This window comes from Oncorhynchus mykiss, chromosome 13 (assembly GCF_013265735.2).
Source record: "Oncorhynchus mykiss isolate Arlee chromosome 13, USDA_OmykA_1.1, whole genome shotgun sequence".
Taxonomy (NCBI): domain Eukaryota; kingdom Metazoa; phylum Chordata; class Actinopteri; order Salmoniformes; family Salmonidae; genus Oncorhynchus; species Oncorhynchus mykiss.
Window position 1 is genome coordinate 53,826,426 of NC_048577.1, and position 21,041 is coordinate 53,847,466.

The window sequence follows — 21,041 nt, forward strand, 5'->3', positions numbered from 1 at the left end:
CAATAACCCGCCGTGTTACTCTGGGGAGCCCACTGAATGCCGCTCGTTCCTCACCCAGTGTGATATTGTGTTTTCTCTCCAGCCCAACACTTACTCCAGGAGCACTGCTCGTGTCGCCTACGTCATATCTCTCCTTACTGGACGGGCGCGTGAGTGGGGCACGGCAATCTGGGAGGCAAGGGCTGAGTGTACTAACCAGTATCAGGACTTTAAGGAGGAGATGATACGGGTTTTTGATCGATCTGTTTTTGGGGAGGAGGCTTCCAGGGCCCTGTCTTCCCTATGTCAAGGTAATCGATCCATAACAGACTACTCTATTGAGTTTCGCACTCTTGCTGCCTCCAGTGGCTGGAACGAGCCGGCTTTGCTCGCTCGTTTTCTGGAGGGTCTCCGCGCAGAGAGGTTCCTTCCAGCGTGGATTCCTTGATTGAACTCGCTATTCGCATTGAGCGACGGGTTGATCTTCGTCACCGAGCTCGTGGAAAGGAGCTCGCGTTCTCCGTTGCCCCCCTCTCCGCATCACTACCATCTTCCTCTGCCGGCTCGGGTGCTGAGCCTATGCAGCTGGGAGGTATCCGCATCTCGACTAAGGAGAGGGAACGGAGAATCACCAACCGCCTCTGTCTCTATTGCGGTTCTGCTGGTCATTTTGTCACTTCATGTCCAGTAAAAGCCAGAGCTCATCAGTAAGCGGAGGGCTACTGGTGAGCGCTACTACTCCTGTCTCTCCTTCAAGATCCTGCACTACCTTGTCGGTCCATCTACGCTGGACCGGTTCGTCAGCTTCCTGCAGTGCCTTAATAGACTCTGGGGCGGAGGGCTGTTTTATGGACGAGACCTGGGCTCGGGAACATGACATTCCTCTCAGACAGTTAAGGGAGTCCACGGCCTTGTTCGCCCTGGATGGTAGTCCTCTCCCCAGGATTCAGCGTGAGACGCTACCTTTAACCCTCACTGTTTCTGGTAATCATAGCGAAACCATTTCTTTTTTAATTTTTCGTTCACCTTTTACACCTGTTGTTTTGGGCCATCCCTGGCTAGTTTGTCATAATCCTTCCATTAATTGGTCTAGTAATTCTATCCTCTCCTGGAACGTCTCTTGTCATGTGAAATGTTTAATGTCTGCTATCCCTCCTGTTTCCTCTGTCTCTTCTTCACAGGAGGAGCCTGGTGATTTGACAGGGGTGCCGGAGGAATATCACGATCTGCGCACGGTGTTCAGTCGGTCCAGGGCCACCTCTCTTCCTCCACACCGGTCGTATGATTGTAGTATTGATCTCCTTCCGGGAACCACTCCCCCCCGGGGTAGACTATACTCTCTGTCGGCTCCCGAACGTAAGGCTCTCGAAGATTATTTGTCTGTAGCTCTTGCCGCCGGTACCATAGTCCCCTCCTCCTCTCCCGCCGGAGCGGGGTTTTTTTTTGTTAAGAAGAAGGACGGGTCCCTGCGCCCCTGCATAGATTATCGAGGGCTGAATGACATAACAGTGAAGAATCGTTATCCGCTTCCTCTTATGTCTTCAGCCTTCGAGATCCTGCAGGGAGCCAGGTTTTTCACTAAGTTGGACCTTCGTAACGCTTACCATCTCGTGCGCATCAGGGAGGGGGACGAGTGGAAGACGGCGTTTAACACTCCGTTAGGGCACTTTGAATACCGGGTTCTTCCTTTCGGCCTCGCTAACGCTCCAGCTGTCTTTCAGGCATTAGTCAATGATGTCCTGAGAGACATGCTGAACATCTTTGTTTTCGTTTACCTTGACGATATCCTGATTTTTTCACCGTCACTCCAGATTCATGTTCAGCACGTTCGACGTGTCCTCCAGCGCCTTTTAGAGAATTGTCTTTTTGTGAAGGCTGAGAAGTGCTCTTTTCATGCCTCCTCCGTCACATTTCTCGGTTCTGTTATTTCCGCTGAAGGCATTAAGATGGATCCCGCTAAGGTCCAAGCTGTCATTGATTGGCCCGTCCCTAAGTCACGCGTCGAGCTGCAGCGCTTTCTCGGCTTCGCGAACTTCTATCGTCGTTTCATCCGTAATTTCGGTCAGGTGGCAGCTCCTCTCACAGCCCTTACTTCTGTCAAGACGTGCTTTAAGTGGTCCGTTTCCGCCCAGGGAGCTTTTGATCTCCTCAAGAATCGTTTTACATCCGCACCTATCCTTGTTACACCTGACGTCACTAGACAGTTCGTTGTCGAGGTTGACGCGTCAGAGGTGGGCGTGGGAGCCATTCTTTCTCAGCGCTCCCTCTCTGACGACAAGGTCCACCCTTGCGCGTATTTTTCTCATCGCCTGTCGCCGTCGGAACGTAACTATGATGTGGGAAACCGCGAACTGCTCGCCATCCGCTTAGCCCTAGGCGAATGGCGACAGTGGTTGGAGGGGGCGACCGTTCCTTTTGTCGTTTGGACTGACCATAGGAACCTTGAGTACATCCGTTCTGCCAAACGACTTAATGCGCGTCAGGCGCGCTGGGCGCTGTTTTTCGCTCGTTTCGAGTTCGTGATTTCTTATCGTCCGGGCTCTAAGAACACCAAGCCTGATGCTTTATCTCGTCTCTTCAGTTCTTCAGTAGCCTCCACTGACCCCGAGGGGATTCTCCCTGAGGGGCGTGTTGTCGGGTTGACTGTCTGGGGAATTGAGAGGCAGGTAAAGCAAGCACTCACTCAAACTCCGTCGCCGCGCGCTTGTCCTAGGAACCTTCTTTTCGTTCCCGTTCCTACTCGTCTGGCCGTTCTTCAGTGGGCTCACTCTGCCAAGTTAGCCGGCCACCCTGGCGTTCGGGGTACGCTTGCTTCCATTCGCCAGCGTTTTTGGTGGCCCACCCGGGAGCATGACACGCGTCGCTTCGTGGCTACTTGTTCGGTCTGCGCGCAGACTAAGTCCGGTAACTCCCCTCCTGCCGGCCGTCTCAGGCCGCTTCCCATTCCCTCTCGACCGTGGTCTCACATCGCCTTAGATTTTGTCACCGGACTGCCTTCGTCAGCGGGGAAGACTGTTATTCTTACGGTTGTCGACAGGTTCTCTAAGGCGGCTCATTTTATTCCCCTTGCTAAGCTTCCTTCTGCTAAAGAGACGGCACAAATCATCATCGAGAATGTTTTCAGAATTCATGGCCTTCCGTCAGACGTCGTTTCGGACAGAGGTCCGCAATTCACGTCTCAATTTTGGAGGGAGTTTTGCCGTTTGATTGGGGCTTCCGTCAGTCTCTCTTCCGGCTTTCACCCCCAGTCTAACGGTCAAGCAGAACGGGCCAATCAGACTATTGGTCGCATCTTACGCAGTCTTTCTTTTCGCAACCCTGCGTCTTGGTCAGAACAGCTCCCCTGGGCAGAATACGCCCACAACTCGCTTCCTTCGTCTGCGACCGGGCTATCTCCTTTTCAGAGTAGCCTCGGGTACCAGCCTCCGCTGTTCTCATCTCAGTTCGCCGAGTCCAGCGTCCCCTCCGCTCAGGCTTTTGTCCAACGTTGCGAGCGCACCTGGAAGAGGGTCAGGTCTGCACTTTGCCGTTATAGGGCGCAGACTGTGAGAGCTGCTAATAAGCGTAGAACTAAGAGTCCTAGATATTGTCGCGGTCAGAGAGTTTGGCTCTCCACTCAGAACCTTCCCCTTAAGACCGCTTCTCGCAAGTTGACCCCGCGGTTCATTGGTCCGTTCCGTATTTCTCAGATCATTAATCCTGTCGCAGTTCGACTTCTTCTTCCGCGATATCTTCGTCGCGTCCACCCGGTCTTCCATGTCTCCTGTATCAAGCCCGTTCTTCGCGCCCCCGCTCGTCTTCCCCCCCCCCCCCCATCCTTGTCGAGGGCGCACCCATCTACAGGGTCCGTAGGATTTTGGACATGCGTCCTCGGGGCCGTGGTCATCAGTACCTAGTAGATTGGGAGGGGTACGGTCCTGAGGAGAGGAGTTGGGTTCCCTCTCGGGACGTGCTGGACCGTGCGCTGATCGAGGATTTCCTCCGTTGCCGCCAGGTTTCCTCCTCGAGTGCGCCAGGAGGCGCTCGGTGAGTGGGGGGGTACTGTCATGTATTGTCATGTTGTGTCTTGTTTCTGTCCTTTCCCTTCACCCTGTCTCCCTCTGCTGGTCGTTATTAGGTTACCTTTTCTCCCCCTCTTTCCCCCAGCTGTTCCTTGTCTCCTCCTAACTACCTCGTCACCCCTTTTCCCACCTGTTCCCTTTTTCCCTCTGATTAGTCCTCTATATCTCTCTCTGTTTTTGCTCCTGTCTTTGTCGGATTCTTGTTTGTGTTATTCATGCCTGAACCAGACTATCGTCATGTTTGCTGCAACCTTGTCCTGTCCTGTCGGAATCTGCCGGTCCATCTGAGCCTACCTATGTTTTGTCATTAAAGAAGCTCTGTTTACGTTAATTCGCTTTTGGGTCCTCATTCACGCACCGTAACACCCCCAAACTAGTGTAGAGATGAATATGGTTCCAGGGAGACTTTCACACCCACCTGTATACAACACCCTTTCTGTGCAGGAAGAACAGGCCCACAGCGATCTCTGCAGCATAGAACCTACAATGGCAACAACATGATCACTTAGAAACATGGAAAAGCATGTAGATATGTGAAAAGTGTGATGATTTTTCAAAACAGTAGATGTTACAGAAAGGTATAATACCAGGTTGATAATACAGTACATCCATTTACAGAGAGCTGACTTTGAGGATATAGATGCTGTGCACTATTGACTTTAAACTGTCTTATAGGTGAGCTAGGTCTATATGTATGGCTGTTGATATATAGCCAGTGACAACAGACTGTAACTTACACTGCCTGTGGCTCCTTGAACTTGCCCACACGCTGAATGTGGTACATGAGGTCCCCTCCGTTAATATACTCCATCACAAAGTACAGACGATCCTAGGAGAGATGACAGAGATGGAGCGAGGGAGAGAGAGAGAGTCATCAACATCAAACAAGCCTTCACAAAAGCTGAAAGGCAGGATGTTGTGTTTATAGAACACCTCTGTACTACCTGACCTACAGCCTCCTATTAATACCTGTACTACCTGACCCACAGCCTCCTATTAATACCTGTACTACCTGAACCACAGCCTCCTATTAATACCTGTACTACCTGACCCACAGCCTCCTATTAATACCTGTACTACCTGACCCACAGCCTCCTATTAATACCTGTACTACCTGAACCACAGCTTCCTATTAATACCTGTACTGCCTGACCCACAGCCTCCTATTAATACCTGTACTACCTGACCCACAGCCTCCTATTAATACCTGTACTACCTGAACCACAGCCTCCTATTAATACCTGTACTACCTGACCCACAGCCTCCTATTAATACCTGTACTACCTGAACCACAGCCTCCTATTAATACCTGTACTACCTGACCTACAGCCTCCTATTAATACCTGTACTACCTGACCCACAGCCTCCTATTAATACCTGTACTACCTGACCTACAGCCTCCTATTAATACCTGTACTACCTGACCCACAGCCTCCTATTAATACCTGTACTACCTGAACCACAGCCTCCTATTAATACCTGTACTACCTGACCCACAGCCTATTAATACCTGTACTACCTGACCCACAGCCTCCTATTAATACCTGTACTACCTGACCCACAGCCTATTAATACCTGTACTACCTGACCTACAGCCTCCTATTAATACCTGTACTACCTGACCCACAGCCTCCTATTAATACCTGTACTACCTGACCCACAGCCTCCTATTAATACCTGTACTACCTGAACTACAGCCTCCTATTAATACCTGTACTACCTGACCCACAGCCTCCTATTAATACCTGTACTACCTGACCTACAGCCTATTAATACCTGTACTACCTGACCCACAGCCTCCTATTAATACCTGTACTACCTGACCCACAGCCTCCTATTAATACCTGTACTACCTGAACCACAGCCTCCTATTAATACCTGTACTACCTGAACCACAGCCTCCTATTAATACCTGTACTACCTGACCTACAGCCTCCTATTAATACCTGTACTACCTGACCTACAGCCTCCTATTAATACCTGTACTACGTGACCCACAGCCTCCTATTAATACCTGTACTACCTGAACCACAGCCTCCTATTAATACCTGTACTACCTGAACCACAGCCTCCTATTAATACCTGTACTACCTGACCCACAGCCTCCTATTAATACCTGTACTACCTGACCTACAGCCTCCTATTAATACCTGTACTACCTGACCCACAGCCTCCTATTAATACCTGTACTACCTGACCCACAGCCTCCTATTAATACCTGTACTACCTGACCCACAGCCTATTAATACCTGTACTACCTGACCTACAGCCTCCTATTAATACCTGTACTACCTGACCTACAGCCTATTAATACCTGTACTACCTGACCTACAGCCTCCTATTAATACCTGTACTACCTGACCTACAGCCTATTAATACCTGTACTACCTGACCTACAGCCTATTAATACCTGTACTACCTGACCTACAGCCTCCTATTAATACCTGTACTACCTGAACTACAGCCTCCTATTAATACCTGTACTACCTGACCTACAGCCTCCTATTAATACCTGTACTACCTGAACTACAGCCTCCTATTAATACCTGTACTACCTGACCTACAGCCTCCTATTAATACCTGTACTACCTGAACTACAGCCTCCTATTAATACCTGTACTACGTGACCCACAGCCTCCTATTAATACCTGTACTACCTGACCCACAGCCTCCTATTAATACCTGTACTACCTGACCCACAGCCTATTAATACCTGTACTACCTGACCTACAGCCTATTAATACCTGTACTACCTGACCTACAGCCTATTAATACCTGTACTACCTGACCTACAGCCTCCTATTAATACCTGTACTACCTGAACCACAGCTTCCTATTAATACCTGTACTACCTGACCTACAGCCTATTAATACCTGTACTACCTGACCTACAGCCTATTAATACCTGTACTACCTGAACCACAGCTTCCTATTAATACCTGTACTACCTGACCTACAGCCTATTAATACCTGTACTACCTGACCTACAGCCTATTAATACCTGTACTACCTGACCTACAGCCTATTAATACCTGTACTACCTGACCTACAGCCTATTAATACCTGTACTACCTGACCTACAGCCTCCTATTAATACCTGTACTACCTGAACCACAGCTTCCTATTAATACCTGTACTACCTGACCTACAGCCTATTAATACCTGTACTACCTGACCTACAGCCTATTAATACCTGTACTACCTGAACCACAGCTTCCTATTAATACCTGTACTACCTGACCTACAGCCTATTAATACCTGTACTACCTGACCTACAGCCTATTAATACCTGTACTACCTGAACCACAGCCTCCTATTAATACCTGTACTACCTGAACCACAGCTTCCTATTAATACCTGTACTACCTGACCTACAGCCTATTAATACCTGTACTACCTGACCTACAGCCTATTAATACCTGTACTACCTGAACCACAGCCTCCTATTAATACCTGTACTACCTGAACCACAGCCTCCTATTAATACCTGTACTACCTGACCTACAGCCTCCTATTAATACCTGTACTACCTGACCCACAGCCTCCTATTAATACCTGTACTACCTGACCCACAGCCTCCTATTAATACCTGTACTACGTGACCCACAGCCTCCTATTAATACCTGTACTACGTGACCCACAGCCTCCTATTAATACCTGTACTACCTGAACCACAGCCTCCTATTAATACCTGTACTACCTGACCCACAGCCTCCTATTAATACCTGTACTACCTGACCCACAGCCTCCTATTAATACCTGTACTACCTGAACCACAGCCTCCTATTAATACCTGTACTACCTGACCTACAGCCTATTAATACCTGTACTACCTGACCTACAGCCTCCTATTAATACCTGTACTACCTGACCTACAGCCTATTAATACCTGTACTACCTGAACCACAGCCTCCTATTAATACCTGTACTACCTGACCTACAGCCTCCTATTAATACCTGTACTACCTGACCTACAGCCTCCTATTAATACCTGTACTACCTGACCCACAGCCTCCTATTAATACCTGTACTACCTGAACCACAGCTTCCTATTAATACCTGTACTACCTGACCCACAGCCTATTAATACCTGTACTACCTGACCCACAGCCTCCTATTAATACCTGTACTACCTGACCCACAGCCTCCCATTAATACCTGTACTACCTGACCCACAGCCTCCCATTAATACCTGTACTACCTGACCCACAGCCTCCTATTAATACCTGTACTACCTGACCCACAGCCTCCTATTAATACATGTACTACCTGACCTACAGCCTCCTATTAATACCTGTACTACCTGAACCACAGCCTCCTATTAATACCTGTACTACCTGAACCACAGCCTCCTATTAATACCTGTACTACCTGACCTACAGCCTCCTATTAATACCTGTACTACCTGACCTACAGCCTCCTATTAATACCTGTACTACCTGACCCACAGCCTCCTATTAATACCTGTACTACCTGAACCACAGCCTCCTATTAATACCTGTACTACCTGACCTACAGCCTCCTATTAATACCTGTACTACCTGACCCACAGCCTATTAATACCTGTACTACCTGACCTACAGCCTCCTATTAATACCTGTACTACCTGACCCACAGCCTCCTATTAATACCTGTACTACCTGACCCACAGCCTCCTATTAATACCTGTACTACCTGACCTACAGCCTCCTATTAATACCTGTACTACCTGAACCACAGCCTCCTATTAATACCTGTACTACCTGAACCACAGAAATAGAAAGCTGACAGACGTCAACGGAGGAAACAAAACACAGTAGGTTTGTACCCTCATCAGTACCCTGCTGATGTACACAACATAGAAGACCAACAGTCCCATAATCCATCCCTGAAGTGTATGAAAGCCCAGCAGGTGTCAGGTGTAACCTTCAGACCTGAGTGTTTTATTGTTTTATGAAAGGCCTTATACGTCATCTGTCAGTCAGACAGAGAGGCTGGAGCAGGACTCTCCACAGGGCTGATTGAAGACAAAGGCCTCTCTTCTCTCTCTGCTCCCTCTGCTCTGTAGATCTATATGATGGGGTTGTTTGGAGAGGTTCAACTCACTCAACTCACTGGCCACTGTGTTGAAGCAGTGTGTGCCGTGTACACGCACAAAGACAATGACACAAAAGAAACATACACACATTAAATACACACATTTGTTTTACTATCCTTGTGGGGACCAAACGATTGATTCCCATTCAAAATCCTGTTTTCCCTAAACCTTAACCTAACCCGAACCATAACCCTAATCCAAAACCCCAACCTTAACCCTAAACTGTACCCTTAACCTAACCCTAATTCTAACCCTAACCCTAATTCTAACCCTAAACCTAAACCCACCCCTAAGCCTAAAATAGTAATGTTCCTTGTGGGGACAGGCAAAATGTCTTCACTTGGCAGAACTGTCTTTGTTTTCTTATCCTTGTGAGGACTTCACACACAAGCCCGTGCTCTACAGGAGTGTGTGTAGATGCGTCATCAAGGGCTCTGTCTGTTTCTTATCCTTGTGAGGACTTCACACACAAGCCCGTGCTCTACAGGAGTGTGTGTAGATGCGTCGTCAAGGGCTCTGTCTGTTTCTCATCCTTGTGAGGACTTCACACACAAGCCCGTGCTCTACAGGAGTGTGTGTAGATGTCACGTTCTGACCATCGTTCGTGTGTGTTTTCCTTGTTTTAGTGTTGGTCAGGACGTGAACTGGGTGGGCATTCTATGTTGGATGTCTTGTTTGTCTATTTCTATGTCCGGCCTGATATGGTTCTCAATCAGAGGCAGGTGTTAGTCATTGTCTCTGATTGGGAACCATATTTAGGTAGCCTGGGTTTCACTGTGTGTTTGTGGGTGATTGTCCTTAGTGTTAGTTTGCACCAGTTTAGGCTGTTTCGGTTTTCATTACGTTTATTATTTTGCACTGTTTGTATTTGGATTCATGTTGCTATAGTCACAATAAACATGGATCGCAATCTACACGCCGCATTTTGGTCCGACTCTCCTTCACACCTAGAAGACCGTTACAGAATCACCCACCACCAACGGACCAAGCGGCGTGTCAACAGGCAGCAGCAGCAGCAAAAAGAGGAGTTACGTTGTAAGGATTTCTGGACATGGGAGGAAATCCTCGACGGGAGAGGACCCTGGGCTAAACCAGGGGAGTATAGCCGCACCAAGGTGCAGCCGAAGAAGGAACAGAGGCAGCAGGAGCAGCAGCAGCCGCAGTGGGAGAGAGCGTCATGGGAGGACGAATTAGACGGTAAAGGACCTTGGGCTCAGCCAGGAGAATATCGCCGTCCCAAGGAAGAACGGGAGGCGGCGAAAGCGGAGAGGCGCTGGTACGAGGAGGCAGCGCGGCGTCGTGGATGGAAGCCCGGGAGTCAGCCCCAAAAATTTCTTGGGGGGGGGCTAACAGGGAGTATGGCTACGCCAGGTAGGAGACCTGAGCCAACTTCCTGTGGTTACCGGGGGGCTAGAGAGACCGGGCAGGCACCGTGTTATGCTGTGGAGCGCACGGTGTCCCCAGTGCGGGTGCACAGCCCGGTGCGGTACATTCCAGCTCCGCGTATCGGCCGGGCTAGAGTGGGCATCGAGCCAAGTGCCATGAAGCCGGCTCTACGCATCTGGTCTCCAGTGCGTCTCCTTGGGCCGGCTTACATGGCACCAGCCTTGCGCACGGTGTCCCCGGTTCGCCTGCATAGCCCAGTGCGGGCTATTCCACCTCGCCGCACTGGCAGGGCGACCGGGACCATTCAACCGGGTAAGGTTGGGCAGGCTCGGTGCTCAAGAGCTCCAGTGCGCCTGCACGGCCCGGTCTATCCGTCACCACCTCCACACCCCAGCCCTCCGGTGGCAGCTCCCCGTACCAGGCTGTCTCTCCGGCCCATCCGTCCAGAGCCTTCCTTCTCTCCAGCGCTGCCGGAGCCTCCCGCCTGTCCGGCGCCTCTGCCGGAGCCTCCCGCCTGTCCGGCGCCTCTGCCGGAGCCTCCCGCCTGTCCGGCGCCTCTGCCGGAGCCTCCCGCCTGTCCGGCGCCTCTGCCGGAGCCTCCCGCCTGTCCGGCGCCTCTGCCGGAGCTTCCCGTCTGCCCGGCGCCTCTGCCGGAGCTTCCCGTCTGCCCGGCGCCATCGGAGCTTCCCGTCTGCCCAACGCCGCCAGTGCCGCCCATCTGCCCAGCGCTGCCAGTGCCGCCCGTCTGCCCAGCGCCGCCAGTGCCGCCCGTCTGCCCAGCGCCGCCAGTGCCGCCCGTCTGCCCAGCGCCGCCAGTGCCGCCCGTCTGCCCAGCGCCGCCAGCGCCGCCCGTCTGCCCAGCGCCGCCAGCGCCGCCCGTCTGCCCAGCGCCGCCAGCGCCGCCCGTCTGCCCAGCGCCGCCAGTGCCGCCAGTCTGCAAGGAGCCGCCAGAGCTGCCAGTTAGCATGGAGCAGCCAGGGTCGCCAGTCAGCATGGAGCAGCCAGGGCCGCCAGTCAGCATGGAGCAGCCAGGGCCGCCAGTCAGCATGGAGCAGCCAGTGCTGCCAGTCAGCATGGAGCAGCCAGATCTGCCAGTCGACCAGACTCTTCCAGATCTGCCAGTCGACCAGACTCTTCCAGATCTGCCAGTCGACCAGACTCTTCCAGATCTGCCAGTCGACCAGACTCTTCCAGATCTGCCAGTCGACCAGACTCTTCCAGATCTGCCAGTCGACCAGACTCTTCCAGATCTGCCAGTCGACCAGACTCTTCCAGATCTGCCAGTCAGCCAGACTCTTCCAGATCTGCCAGTCAGCCAGGATCTGCCAGAACCGCCAGCCAGCCAGGATCTGCCGGATCTAACTACCTGCCTGAGCTTCCTCTCAGTGCTGTGCTACCCATCAGTCCCGAGCTACTTCTGTCCCGAGCTGTCCCTCTGTCTCGAGCTGACCCTCTGTCCCGAGCTGTCATTAAGAAGGGTCACCTATCTAGGGACGCTAAGGAGGTGGACTAAAACTGTTATGGAGTGGGGTCCACGTCCAGCGCCAGAGCCGCCACCGCGGACAGATGCCCACCCACACCCTCCCCCATAGGTTTAAGTTGTGCGTCCGGAGTCCGCACCTTGGAGGGGGGGTACTGTCACGTTCTGACCATCGTTCGTGTGTGTTTTCCTTGTTTTAGTGTTGGTCAGGACGTGAACTGGGTGGGCATTCTATGTTGGATGTCTTGTTTGTCTATTTCTATGTCCGGCCTGATATGGTTCTCAATCAGAGGCAGGTGTTAGTCATTGTCTCTGATTGGGAACCATATTTAGGTAGCCTGGGTTTCACTGTGTGTTTGTGGGTGATTGTCCTTAGTGTTAGTTTGCACCAGTTTAGGCTGTTTCGGTTTTCATTACGTTTATTATTTTGCACTGTTTGTATTTGGATTCATGTTGCTATAGTCACAATAAACATGGATCGCAATCTACACGCCGCATTTTGGTCCGACTCTCCTTCACACCTAGAAGACCGTTACAGTAGATGCGTCGTCAAGGGCTCTGTCTGTTTCTTCTCAGTGAGAGGTTCATGAAAGAGTGATGAGAACACACTGACGAGGCCTCCTCTATTATTCAGCTGCAGCATGACCCCTGAACCCCCTAGTCCCACTGGGAATCCCCTGTGTGTGTGTGTGTGTGTGTGTGTGTGTGTGTGTGTGTGTGTGTGCGTATATGTGTAAGTCCATGTATGTATGCCCATGTGTGCATGTGTGTGTACAGTACCTACCACAGTCTGAAAGCAGGAGTGGAGTGCAGTGAGGAACGGTGGTTTGTCTCTCTGGGCCAGGACTCTCTTCTCCACCATGGTACACTCCACATCATCATCCTGGATCACCACGTCCTTCTTCAGGATCTTGACGGCGTACAGCTCCTCTGTGGACTTCATCTCTGCCAGCATCACCTACACAGGGACACCTGGGGTTAAAGGATTTACACCACTAGCCCTAACCCTAACCTTAAAGGGACATTACATTCCAAAAATATAAGTTTGTCAGATGTTTTCACACCTCAAAAGTAGTCTACCGAATATGTCAAAAATGATCCCTGCCATTGGTTCTGCTGGTCCAGCTTGATGCCTCAACCTCTAATGAATTCAACTATTCACATGTTACATTCCCAGCCTCTTCTCTTACCTTGCCAAAGCTGCCCTTCCCCAGCAGAGCCAGAAAGTTGAAGTCACTGAGTCGGACACGGTCCATTCCGGGCACGGTGCGGTCCGAGCTGAACCGTCTGTGGTCCGCTGGCGTAATCACTTTCTTCCCATGGCCCAGCTTGGCTTTCTACGTCGCAAAACACACATACGCAGATACGTACGCATGCACACACACACACACACATCGCACGTACGCACGCACGCACACACACACACACACACACATCGCACGCACGCACACACACACACACAAACACAAACTTGTTACACCGTATTTTATTAACCCCACATATTACAATTCATACTACATGCTCCACAGACATGACTCAACATCCAACAAACAAAATAACAAAAATGTCATGAGGTGCTTGATGCAGCCTGCCAAGTAAATGATCTGTCCTTAAGGGAGAGTGGCACCCATAGGCCTCTAATCTAAAGTAGTGCACTATAAAGGGAACAGGGGGCTATTTGGGATGCATCCAGATTCTTTCTTTCGAACAACCAACATGATGAAATCCTACTCTTCTGATTCTGACAGCATCAAATGAAACCCAGTGCTCAGCTGCCTTTCATCCAGTGTCTATTGGTGTGGAACAGAGTTGAGACCAAGCATTAAAGGGGCAATCTGCGATTGCTACATCCATTTTGGGACTTTTAAATGAATTATATATATCCATTGATTCGTCAAGAATATAACTTGGAAATGCCTCATGAGAGTAGTTCAACTGTCATCAGAACCCAAAATAGAAGATTGTTTTACTCCATTGTTTGTAAACAATGTAATTGTAAACAAACACTGTATAGCTTCAAAATAGTTAAAACTGTAATTTTGATCAGATGGATGGTCAGTTCTTGCATCGATTGCTCTGTCAATACATTTCCCTAACCCTATACCTCAGGTGTTTACCCAAAAAAGCAGAGGGGTGTCCACTTTTGTGTTGTTTAAATAGCAGATTGCCCCTTTAAGTGTCTCCTGCCTATGAGACTGACAGAGAGTCAGTCAGAAAGTATAGTCTGGTCCTCTGGGACTTGTGGGAGTTCCATAACAGTCAGGTAGTCACAAACACTATTCCCACTCATCTGTCTGCTTTATGGTAGCTTTAACACTGGGATAGATGCCATGGTAATAGACTGCTACCATGCTCTATCCTTTGACGATAGGCTTACAGCTTTTAAGATCTACATATTTTCAAGGATTCAGAATGGACCCATGATGAAGCTACTTCATAGCTAGTAGGGAGGTGGTAATAACAAGTTCCTATAGAGCTTCAGAAACAATTTATATCCCAAACAACACAAACTTATTCAGAAAATGAATGCAGAAACACCAAGACAACATAAAGATTTGATAACTAAAAGTTGTAATAACAGAACAATTCAGATGTTTTGATGTTTCATATCGACTGATTGGAGCATAAAAAAATATATTTGTTGCCCTTTGATTGACAGTTATCCAGAGTAGTATTTGGCATTATTGTGAGGGCATGGGTGTGGGTCAGTAGGGGTGTCTCTGTTCCCCTTTGTGACAATGATTGGACTGCCATGTCCCCAACACAGAGGGCAATTAGAGCTCACCGGCCACCACTGCAGCTCCAACCGCTGTCTGTTTCTTTCAGATAACAAGAGAAAAAGGAAACTAACACCCAGCAGAGAGACAACTGTTGCCAGGCCAACTACCTGTCTATGATTGCATTTCAGAAAGAACTGAAGCCTTGGACCAGACTCGCTATCACGGTCCTGATTCTATTATGATTCTGGTGATGAATGCACACCTGATGAAAAATACAAACACGATTTGACAAAATGAACTGCAATTTTTTAAGGACCGGTTGACTTTGTCTTTTCGATAACTAGGTATTTTTAATTTGTTGAAATTTGTCTCTGGACACCAGGGAAAGACTCTTGACACTCTGATGAAGGCCAACCGTTGCCGCTTGCTATAGACCACCTTCTGCCCCCAGCTGTGCCCTGGACACCATATGTGAATTGATTGTCCCCCATCTATCTTCAGAGCTCGTGCTGTTATTTGACCTAAACTGGGACATGCTTAACACCCCGGCCATGCTACAATCTAAGCTTGATGTACCTCAATCTCACACAAATTATCAATGAACCCACCAGAACCCACCCAAATCCGTAAACACAGGCACCCTCACAGATATCATCCTAACCAACCTGCCCTCCAAATACACCTCTGCTGTCTTCAAACAGGATCTCAGCGATCACTGCCTCATTGCTTGCGTCTGTAATGGGTCTGCGGTCAAATGACCACCCCTCATCACTGTCAAACGCTCCCTTAAACACTTCAGCAAGCAGGCCTTTCTAATCGACCTGGCCCGGGTATCCTGGAAGGATATTGACCTCATTCCGTCAGTAGAAGATGCCTGGTTATTCTTTAAAAGTGCTTTCCTCACAATCTTAAATAAGCATGTCCCATTCAAAAAATGTAGGACCAGGAACAGATATAGCCCGTGGATCACTCCAGACCTGACTGCCCTTGACCAGCACAAAAACATTCTGTAGCATACTGCATTAGCATCGAATAGCCCCCCAATATACACAGGCAGTTAGGAAAGCAATGGCTAGCTTTTTCAAACAGAAATTTGCATCCTGTAGCACAAACTCCAAAAAGTTATGGGACACTGTAAAGTTCATGGAGAATAAGAGCACCTCCTCTCAGCTGCCCACTGCACTGAGGCTAGGAAACACTGTCACCACCGATAAATCCACGATAATTGAGAATTTCAATAAGCATTTTTCTACAGCTGGCCTTGCTTTCCACCTGGCCACCCCTACCCTGGTCAACATCTGGACCCCTACAAATCAGCAAAACTAGACAATCTGGACCCTCCCTTCTAAAATGATTAGACAAAATTGTTACAACCCCTATTTCTAGCCTGTTCAACCTCTCTTTCTTATTGTCTGAGATCTCCAAAGATTGAAAAGCTGCTGCGGTCATCCCCCTCTTCTAGACCCAAACTGCTACAGACCTATATCTATCCTACCCTGCCTTCCAAGGTCTTCGAAAGCCAAGTTAACAAAGAGATCACCGACCATTTCGAATCCCAACACACCCTCTCCGCTATGCAATCTGGTTTCAGAGCTGGTCATGGGTGCACCTCAGCCACGCTCAGGGTCATAAACGATATCATAACCTCCATCAATAAGAGACAATACTGTACAGCTGTATTCATCGACTTGGCCAAGGCTTTCGACTCTGTCAATCAACAACATTCTTATTGGCAGACTCAACAGCCTTGGTTATTCAAATGACTGCCTCGCCTGATTCACCAACTAATTCTCAGACTGAGTTCAGTGTGTCAAATCGGAGGGCCTGTTTTCTGCACCTCTGGCAGTCTCTATGGGGGTGCCACAGGGTTTAATTCTCGGGCCGACTCTTTTCTCTGTATACATCAATGATGTCGCTCTTGCTGTTAGTGATTCTCTGATCCACCTCTACGCAGACGATACCATTCTGTATACTTCTGGCCCTTCTTTGGGCACTGTGTTAACTAACCTCCAGACGAGCTTCAACGCCATGCAACACTCCTTCCGTGGCCTCCAACTGCTCTTAAATGCAAGTAAAACTAAATGCATGCTCTTCAACTGATCGCTACCAACACCTGCGCGCCCGTCCAGCATCACTACACTGGACGGTTCTGACTTAGAATATGTGGACATCTACAAATACCTAGGTGTCTGGTTAGACTGTAAACTCTCCTTCCAGACTCACATTAAGCATCTCCAATCCAAATCCAAAAATTAAATCTAGAATCAGCTTATTATTTCGTAACGAAGCATCCTTCACTCATGCTGCCAAACATACCCTCGTAAAACTGACTATCCTATCGATCCTTGACTTTGGCGATGTAATTTACAAAATAGCCTCCAACACTCTACTCAGCATATTGGATGCAGTCTATCACAGTGCCATCTGTTTTGTCACCAAAGCCCCATATACTACCCACCACTGCGACCTGTATGCTCTCGTTGGCTGGCCCTCGCTTCGTATTTGTCGCCACACCCACTGGCTCCAGGTCATCTATAAGTATTTTCTAGGTAAAGCCCCGCCTTACCTCAGCTCACTGGTCACCATAGCAGTACCCACCCGTAGCACTCGCTCCAGCAGGTATATTTCACTGGTCACCCCCAAAGCCAATTCCTCCTTTGGCCACCTTTACTTCCAGTTCTCTGCTGCCAATGACTGGAACGAATTGCAAAAATCACTGAAGCTGGAGACTCATATCTCCTTCACTAACTTTAAGCACCAGCTGTCAGAGCAGCTCACAGATCACTGCACCTGTACATAGCCCATCTATAAACAGCCCATCCAACTACCTCACCCCCATACTGTTATTTTATTTTTTGCTCCTTCGCACCCCGGTATCTCTACTTGCACATTCATCTTCTGCACATCTATTATTCCAGTGTTTAATTGCTAAATTGTAATTATTTTGCTAGTAATGGCCTATTTTTTGCCTTACCTCCCTTATCTTACCTCATTTGCACACACTGTATACAGACTTTTTTTCTATTGTGTTATTGACTGTATGTTTGTTTATTCCATGTGTAACTCTGTGTTGTTGTTTGTGTCGCACTGCATTGCTTTATCTTGGCCAGGTCGCAGTTGTAAATGAGAACTTGTTCTCAACTAGCCTACCTGTTTAAATAAATAAAGGTGGGCTGACTGATGTATGATTGCTCAGAGACAGACGCTAAACCAGTCTATAGACAGGAGAGGCTAATGCAAGCAGAGCATAGGGACCGGCCCTTTACTGCACCGACACACCACCAACAACAAGCATGAACTTCAGAACGTCATCATGTTAGACCTACAGGGAGAATATAGGTAGGTGTGTTGACATTAACGTTGACTAAATGGGTTGGTAGTGTTAGGCGGTGTTATCGGTTTCCAATCTAGTGGCTATTGGTAGGAAAAAGAGCAGCTAGCTCTAGTGGTCAACATCAGAATGGCAGTTAAACACAAGGTGCAATGTTTTCTTTTTTTTATGTATGCAAAGCATTAAAAAGGCACTTTTTAAGTAAGTACTCACTACAGTACTTACTTACTATGTTACTACAGTTTTATGTTAGCTGATATGATGACTTAAATGCTTTCCAATGATGGTGATGTGTTGGAATCTGAAGTTTAGTTTGTACAACAAAAAAGCTTAACGTAGATGAGAAGTTAGACAATGTGAAACATACAATAGATTTTGTGAGAGCATTTGACCATAGAGTTTAACGCACGCACGCACACACACACACACACACACACACACACACACACACACACACACACACACACACACACACACACACACACACACACACACACACACACACACACACACACACACACACACACAAACCTATACAATTGAATCCAATCCAATGTTGCCACCTTGTGGAGGAGAGTGTGTGCACACACCAAGGCGTGCATGTACAGGACAGTTCAACACGATACACATGCCCACATGCTTAACCACTTATTAGCCTTCTATAGTCTAGCTTGTGATGGACTAATTGAAGGTGGGCTGCGGACCACACTACTGGCCAATAAGGAGGGGTCATTGTCAGTCTTAGCCAATGAGGAGCAGTAGTGTTGCTCTCCTGGGCAATGACAGTGCATTGCTGAGCCTGAGATGGTGAGAATGAGGACCCCTCCAGAGGTCTGTGTGGTCCACAGATTTACTAACATCAACGCTGTGTGTGTGTTTTTGTGTGTGTGTTTTTGTGTGTGTGTTTTTGTGTGTGTGTGTTTATGCGTGTGTCTGTGTGTGTGTGTACAATGTGTGACGTAATAGTGAAAATGTGAGAATTTCTCTTGCATAGCAGACCAGGCCTGGAATGGCTCCTAACCACATGACCTGACCTGTACAAACTTGGCATCTTTGTTAGTAAATCAGGTTTGAAGAAGCTGAGCGCTACTCAAACCATCAGAGGAGAGGTGTGAGACATCAATGGAAGAAGACAAGAGGAGACTGCAGAGCTGATAGAGAAGGGTGGGAAAAGGAGGGATGGTTAAAGGAGAGGTGGGGGGGCAGAAGAGCTACCTTGAGGTAGTGGTTTAATTGGCAGGCCTAGAAGAGACAGGAAAGAGAAGCTACAGTGGTAGTAAGTCCCCACCACCCCTTTAAAGCGCTTCGATATCCATGATTATTAACAGCTTATTTTTAATAAAGGATGGCATTATCAGCACATACAGAGAATGTCAAAACCATCTCTCACAATATGCAACGGACACCATGCTCAAGAGCTACAATATTCTAATGATATTATACACCTGTAGAGGCATCTCTCTTTCTCTCTCTCTCTCTCTCTCTCTCTCTCTCTCTCTCTCTCTCTCTCTCTCTCTCTCTCTCTCTCTCTCTCTCTCCCTGATGATGATGTTTTGGTTTCCCAGGCAACCCACCCAGACTTGTGAAAACCCTGGCCTTGGAGGGATGTGAAGGCTGTTGAATAGAGCGACATGATAATTAAAACAACCCAACTACATGTAGGTCTCAGGAGACTGTTTCAGGACAGGAGACTACGCGAGGAAAGGAGGTTATATGGTTTTGCCCTGTGGTACTGTGTCAGGAGTTTGTATGGATTAAAGAGACGGAGGAAATAGACAGAAAAAGAGAAATGTGAAAGGGGCTAGTAGTACTCTGAGAGCATTCATTCCAAGTAATATTCAATCACACAGCTGAAGAGGAGAGAGTAATATTCAATCACACAGCTGAAGAGGAGAGAGTAATATTCAATCACACAGCTGCAGAGGAGAGAGTAATATTTAATCACACAGCTAAAGAGGAGAGAGTAATATTCAATCACACAGCTGAAGAGGAGAGAGTAATATTCAATCACACAGCTGAAGAGGAGAGAGTAATATTCAATCACACAGCTGAAGAGGAGAGAGTAATATTCAATCACACAGCTGAAGAGGAGAGAGAGAACAGACAACATCACCATGGTGGCTCAGTATCTCAGAGAGCTCTGGAATCAGGAAATAATCAATTTGTTAAGGGAGAGTGTTTAGGTATTTATGTGTGTGTGTGTGTGTGTGTGTGTGTGTGTGTGTGTGTGTGTGTGTGTGTGTGTGTGTGTGTGTGTGTGTGACAGTGAGAAGACTGCTTGGTGGGAGGCAAGATTGTTATTCAACAATGTGACAGTAACCAATTATTATTCCATCCAGAGATCTAATAAAGAAATATGTAATTCCTAGAATTTCACACGCACACACGCTCTAATGTCTTTCCCAGTGAGTGGTCGATGGACTACAAATCCCATGATCCTCTTCTCCTCACCTCAAACTTATGCCTGAGCTCCATGTTGACGTCGTCGATCTCAGGGATGGGAACGTTGTAGTACTCCCCTTCCTCCTGGCACAGCATCTTGTACCTGCAGAGTGGACCAGAGCAGCACTGTCAGAATCTGTCAATCAATCAATCAATCAATAAATCAATCAGGTTAACCAATTTAAAAAATGACCTTTGTTGACTTCACTATACTGGACCAGGACCAACCACAAATGTAAGCATCAGTGATACTCAATAGAGGTTTTGCAGCTGGCAGTGCTCTGTATTGATATGTATAATGTGTTTATAGTAAGTCTAGCCTCGATACTGCAATGCCAGCAGAATGGATATCTCTGTTTACAGTTGGCTGCTCTGATGTGTAACCATTCTGGCACATTTCCCCACTGGCAGAACACACACACACACGACACACACGACACACACACCACACCTCATTACTAAGCATCAGGGACCATCTGTATACACTCACAGAGACACCTCTTTAAAATGTCTGCCAAACACACACATCATCATCACCACCGTCATCGTCTACAGTGATGCCTGC

The 21,041-nt window shown here is 48.2% G+C and overlaps 1 protein-coding gene across 1 annotated transcript in view; it reads right to left on the reverse strand.

Annotated features, from left to right (window-relative positions):
• Positions 1-21,041, reverse strand: part of si:ch73-374l24.1 (protein kinase C alpha type) — a 242,953-nt gene that overhangs the window by 19,786 nt on the left and 202,126 nt on the right. The window contains exons 8-12 of the mRNA XM_036941514.1: positions 20,486-20,579; positions 13,174-13,320; positions 12,768-12,941; positions 4,778-4,869; positions 4,459-4,521 (exon numbers count right to left, since the gene is read on the reverse strand). Of these exons, the coding sequence (XP_036797409.1) occupies positions 4,459-4,521; positions 4,778-4,869; positions 12,768-12,941; positions 13,174-13,320; positions 20,486-20,579 (570 nt within the window). The remainder of the gene's footprint in view (positions 1-4,458; positions 4,522-4,777; positions 4,870-12,767; positions 12,942-13,173; positions 13,321-20,485; positions 20,580-21,041) is intronic.